Consider the following 6,465-nt stretch of genomic DNA (forward strand, 5'->3'; position numbering starts at 1 on the left):
GAGACCTGGTCCCTCTGAGCTAGCGTCTGCCTCAAAATCAGTGTCTACAATCGCAGTTCCTTGGAAAGAACCTTCACCTGAAAGGAAAGCCTCTTCAGAGGAGGAACCTAGTTCCTCTAGCCACTCTGAGATGGTTAACTCTGAAGGTAATGAGATAAACTCCGATGATGATGTTATATTGAGAACTATATATAGGCAGAGGTCTGGGGGTGCTAATAAGATGAAAAAGGAGGAAAGCAGGAGAAAACATTTTACAAATAGGAAACCTGCTCATAAACAAAGAAAGAGACCTCCTACCACTAGGCAGAGTCTCAGGAAAGATTAGACTCTGCCTTACATATTAACAAAGAAAAGACTACTGGTAAGATGCGGAGGCAAGTAAATTTGGCAAATTTGAGTAAGTTGAGAGATGAAGAGAAAGAGGTGATTGTTGTGTCTGATAAAGAAGAAGAGGAGGAGCAAGCCACCTTGGTCAGGAAAAATTCCAAAAAAAGAAGAAAATCTGTGGTTTTTGAGGAGAGAATTGTGAATGAAGGAGGTGATGGTGAAAATGATGAAGAGAGTGAAAAGGAAGAAGCAGTGGAAAAGGGGAAGAAGGTGTCAAAATCCCCTAAGAAAAGAAAAATTGCTATTAGTGAGGAGGCAGGTTCCTTCAAGAGAAGAAGAGTTAGTACAGAGGGACCTGGTTCCTCAAAGAAAGGAAAGCAAGAATTGGAGGAGGAAAGACAAAACAATCTAAAAGGGCAGAAAGTTTTATTGGGTAGAGTGATTGACCTAAAGATTGTTGGGCGCAAAACGTTAGAAGAATTAATGGAAGTGCTCAAATCTAAAAAATGGGAGTACTTGATAGAAGGTCCTGCAATGGCTTATGAAAAAGAAATAGCAGACTTCTTTGTCAACCTTAGGTACACTGATGATTACTCATTAGTTTTCAATGTTGGTACAATGGAGTTCAACTTCGATGAAGAGCAACTGGGAAAAATTTTTGGTGTTCCAACTGATGAAGCAAATAGACTAGAGGAAGGAGACAAGGCTACTGCGGACTTCAAGCTTCACATAGTCAAAAGGGGAGAGCAAGTGATCACTGAAACTATCTGTAAGAAACAAATGAAGTCTCAGTACCAGTTGCTCTTTGAGTTTGTGAACAAAGTCATGCTTCCTCGGATTGAGAAAAGGTGTATTTCCAAGATGTACGTGGTCCTTATGGAAATTCTGGATGGTGGCCACTTGATCAGTCTGCCTGGGATAATGTTGCAACACACAATAAAGGTGGTGGATGTCAAGGATGGTAAGCATGGTCTTCCCTATGGCTTTCTCCTTACCAAAGTGTTTGAGCATTTCAAAGTACCTACTGGAAAAGCCTCCAAAGGGACCAAGAAGCAAATGTTCTCTATGTCCACACTGGAAGAGTGTGAATTTGTTCCAAAGAAGGGAGGAGCAGGAACCACATCCACTATCTCGGGTCTGATTGAGGCAAATGAGAAAATCTTAGCTGATGTTGAGAGGTTGCAGGTTGAGAACACCTTGCTGAGTCTAAAATCACTAGACTGAAAGCGGAGGGACCTGGTCCCAGTGGTGATACAGCGAAAGAAATTGTAGAGTTGAGAGAGGAGAATTCTAGTCTCACACAGAAAATTGCAGAGCTCCACGAGCAAATCTTGGCTAATCACAAAGTTGCATACGCTAGACTGGACATGATGTTCAAAGCTTTTAACCCTGTCAACCCATCCAATCCTGCCAAACCCTGACCTTCCTTTTAGCCAAATTCTTGAAACCTATCCTTAGTTCTTTTCTTTATTGTTCTCTGTATTGGTGATATTGGCATTTTGACAATTAATTTTGTATGTTTGTGTTGGATTGATTACTATGTTTTTGTACTAAAATATTGTTATGATTGGCAATTTCTCTGATTTCTGCATATGTTTTACTTCATGTTGCTTTGTTGTTTCTATTGGTACTTGTGCTGAGCTGCCCAAGTGGCTTGAGTTAATGTTTCTGAACTTCTTAAAGCTTGTGCCAACTAATGTCTCTTTTCAATGATGCCAAAAGGGGGAAGTTTGTGTAGTGTGTGTTTTTTTTTTTTTAACAAGTTGTTGTGTGTGTAAGAATGAAAATGTTAGCATGTTCTTTCAAGATTCGCAAGAGGAACCCGGTTCTCTTGAATGAAAATGACAATACTATATGCTACATGTTGTTGAGGTCACATATGCAGGGGGAACCTGGTTCTCAGAGGGAACATTACTTACGAGTTTGTCATCATCAAAAAGGGGGAAATTGATGAGTTATGACATTTCATAGTTTTGATGATCGACATATACACCAAGGACTAGGTCCTTGATCAGGTCCCCTGGGCACTGTACGAACGTGACAGCTGTAAAGCTGTGGCACTGTTCCGACTTGTAGAGCCACAGCGGAACAGTAGCTGCATGTCGGGTAAAAGACAAGTATCATTGCAACATCTCTATCTATATCACATGCCACTCAAATGATCCTCACATGCTCTCATTAGTTCCCTATATAAACAACATGTTGACATTTGTTTGACCTAGCACTTGAAATTATATTCTTCTCATTGTTGAAAAGAGCAGCCGCCACTATTTTCTCTAAGCTTTCAAGATCAAGACTAAATAACTCCAAGGACCAGATCCCAAGACTGAAGATGCCTTACGTCCTAGGTTGTTTAGTCTTTGTCTTTTTGGTCTAAATATTGTAAGCCGACACTTCTTTTAAGAAGGGCTTTTGTAGGTGTTTGGTTTATTAAGCTTTTTGTGTAAATGCCTAACTATAGTTAGTTATGGAGAGTTGAAGTTCAGCTAGAGTTAGTTGAATCAGTTAGTTCTTGGCTAGAGTTAGTTAAAAGAGTGCTTGCAATAGAGTTATTGTAAGGGGAGGGATTTGTGGGCTAATTCCTTGGTTGCAAAAGGCTTGTAATCTGAAAACGTTACTCAATTAGTGAAGTTGAAAATCCTACTGGTGTAGGTTTTGGTTTTTAACGCAAGGAGTTTTTCACATAAATATTATCTCATTTACTTTCTATTTTTTGCTTGAGAGACCTGGTCCCTTATCTGTTTTTTGGTGGACTCTTAATTTCTATCAATATACTTGTCAAATATCATTTGTTCTTGTAGTATTTATTTTTCCCAATATTGAATTCAGTCAAAAGAAGGCAAATATATAAAGACCACTATTAAGAAAGTATAATTAACGAATCCTGAACCCAATCATGAAAATACATTTAGTTATGATCTTATTTTGATTTTAGGAGGCAAATACCATTTAATGATGAAATTAGTTCTTAGAATTTTCTTAGTTCCAGAGCTATAAGTACTTATTAATTAGTTGCTAGAAGAAATCTATGATGAGGGTCCTTATTGTAAGGGTTCATTTAATTGATGTACCCGCTAACAATTATTCTACCGACTATTAAGACTTTTTTTAAAGAAAAATAATATAATTTACGCCTTAAGGGGAGCGTTCGACTATTAAGACTTAATACTGAGGTAGCCATTTAAATTTGTTAGAATACTCAATTTAGACACTTGAACAAAGTCCGGTTCCAATTGAACACTTCCACTCCTAATAAAGTATTCCAATTAGACACTTTTAGTTCAAATTTTGAAAATTGTTTTCATCGTGTCTTTATTCGTCTATTATGTAGTTAAGTTAATTACATAAAATATGTCATCTTATTTAATTATACGCATTCGCGTCAATAAACCGTAAAACCCCGTACATTGTCAATCGAGGCATTTCAATTTTTAACAGGTTTATCTAATATCACTCCCGAGATTACTTGTTAACAGTAACTCTATATTAATTTAAGTGTTAAACCCCACCTTTACTGCTACGTTTGGCAAGGTTAGATCTAATCTTGATAATATTAACAATGAATAAAAAACATTAAAAATATGTAAAACCATGATTTGATCCTGATAAAATAATATACAAGATCTCGATCCATATGTGATACATTGAACAACGAACAAAAAATATTTTAAAAACTTATAAACTTAGAAGCATGCATTTCATAAATTTCTGAGTTTACCTTACTTGTAAAAAGGTTTTTAAAGAGAAACAAAGAAAGACGATGAAAGAAAAAACGTATTATTTTGAAGAAATAATCCGCGTAAGACGCGTAAGGTACAACCTACTCTCGACTCTTGAGATATCCACACTTCATTGAAGAAAACGTAAGGATAAGAATAAATTGCTAATGTAAGTAAAAAAAATTGAGTAAATCTTGAATTTAATTCTTTCAAAACATTATGTTATTATATTATCTCAATTTTATAAGGTTGAAATACACAACAACAACAATAACAAGCCCAGTATAATCCCACCATGTGGGGTAACCGAGGGAGGGAGTACGCAGACCTAACCCCCACCTTGAAAGGTAAGGCGGTCAAGCTTCCGTAAGACCTCGGCAAGAGAGGAAGACAGAGGAAGACAAGAGGAAAACAAGACAAAAGGTCAGATAGGGCCAAGCATATCGAAAACAATATGATAACACGAATACCAAAAGCGAGAAAGTCATGATAGAACAGTCCGGAAAGAAAAGAGCATTAACTGCTATAGATAAATAAAATTATCAAAGTATAACGGCCCAACAAATATAAGCAGCAATCAAATGCATAAACCAAAAGGCAATAAACAAATGAGCAAAACTGCAACTACTATGGTGAAAGGGTAAGCCACCTAGCCTTCTATCCTAATCCGAGTCCTCCACAACCTCCTATCTAAGGTCATGTCCTCGGTGAGCCGAAACCGTGCCATATCCCTGTCTAATCACCTCTCCCCAATACTTCTTCGGCCTCCCTTTACCTCTCCCGAAACCATCCATGGCCAACCTCTCACACCTCCGCACCTGAGCATCCGTGTCTCTCTCTTCACATGCCCAAACCATCTTAGCCTCGCTTCCCGCATCTTGTCCTCCACCGACGCCACTCCCACCTTGTCTCGATATCTTCATTCCTAATTCTATCCCTCCTAGTGTGTCCACACATCCACCGCAGCATTCGCATTTCCGCGACTTTCATCTTCTGAATGTGACATTTCTTGACTGGCCAACACTCTGCTCCGTACAATAAAGTCGGTCTAACCACCACTTTGTAGAACTTGCCTTTAAGTTTTGGAGTCACTTTCTTATCACACAAAGACTCGAGAGCGAGTCTCCATTTCATCCACCTCGCACCAATACGATGTGAAACATCGTCGTCGATATCCCCATCTCCCCCGTATAATAGACCCAAGATACTTGAAACTTCCTTTTCTTTTGAATGGCACGGGTACCAAGCCTCACTTCCTCATCAACCTCACGCGGTACGCTCCGAACTCGCACTCCAAGTATTCTGTCTTTGTCCTACTCAATTTAAATCCTTTAGACTCCAACGTCTGTCTCCAGCGCTCCAGTTTATCGTTAACTCCGTTGCGAGTCTCGTCAATCAGGACTATGTCATCTGCGAACAACATACACCAAGACACTTCACCTTGTATTTGTCGCGCCAATTCATCCATCACTAAGGCGAATAGGAACGGGCTAAGAGTTGATCCCTGATGCAACCCCATCAGAACAAGAAAGTCCTCCGAGTCTCCTCCTACCGTCCTTACCCTGGTCTTAGCTCCATCATACATGTCCTTTATCGCTCTAATGTACACCACAGGTACACCTTTAGCCTCCAAGTATCTCCATAGGACCTCTCTTGGTACCTTGTCGTAGGCCTTTTCTAGGTCAATGAATACCATGTGCAAGTCCCTCTTCCGCTCCCTATCGCTCCACCAATCTCCTTACAATATGAATGGCTTCGTAGTCAAGCGCCCGGACATGAATCCAAACGGTTCTCGAAATAGACACACCTCTCTCACCCTCATTTCCACTACCCTTTCCCACACTTTCATAGTGTGACTTAGCGGCTCGATACCTCTATAGTTGTTGCGGCTTTGAATGTCTCCCCCTTTGTTCTTGTACACGGGAATCATTGTACTCCATCTCCATTCTTCCTAAGATCTTCACTGTCTTGAAAATGACATTAAACAATCCGGTCCACTCCAAGCCTACCCTGCACTGCATTCTTCCAAAATTCTCCAGGAATTTCGTCAGGTCCGGTCGCTCTTCCCCTGCGCATCCTACGAACAGCTCCCTTAACCTCCTCCACCTTTATAATCCTACAATAACCAAAGTCGCAACGCCTATCAGAGTGCTCCAAGTCTCCCAACATAATGTCTCTGTCCGCTCCTTCGTTCAAGAGTTCATGAAAGTATGACTGCCATCTTCGTCTAATGCGGGCTTCCTGTACCAACACTTGGCCATCCTCGTCCTTGATGCACTTCAATTGATCCAAGTTGCGTGCCTTCCTCTCTCTCGCCTTGGTGAGCTTAAATAGCTTCTTATCCCCACCTCTGTCCTCCCGCTTCACGCATAAAGGCGTTCAAAGGTTCCGTTTTAGTTGTCGAAACTCGCCAACTTCG

The 6,465-nt window shown here is 40.1% G+C and overlaps 1 protein-coding gene across 1 annotated transcript; it reads left to right on the top strand.

Annotated features, from left to right (window-relative positions):
* Positions 1-366: 366 nt before the first annotated feature.
* LOC132066303 (uncharacterized) lies at positions 367-1,551 on the top strand. The gene has a single exon (XM_059459636.1). It carries the CDS (start codon positions 367-369, stop codon positions 1,549-1,551), a length of 1,185 nt encoding a protein of 394 aa, XP_059315619.1.
* Positions 1,552-6,465: the final 4,914 nt, after the last annotated feature.

The sequence above is a fragment of the Lycium ferocissimum genome, chromosome 8, assembly GCF_029784015.1.
Source record: "Lycium ferocissimum isolate CSIRO_LF1 chromosome 8, AGI_CSIRO_Lferr_CH_V1, whole genome shotgun sequence".
Classification (NCBI taxonomy): domain Eukaryota; kingdom Viridiplantae; phylum Streptophyta; class Magnoliopsida; order Solanales; family Solanaceae; genus Lycium; species Lycium ferocissimum.

Bases quoted from the DNA above. Each gene is read 5' to 3' on its own strand.
- LOC132066303 (XM_059459636.1), top strand. From the start codon at position 367: ATGCGGAGGCAAGTAAATTTGGCAAATTTGAGTAAGTTGAGAGATGAA.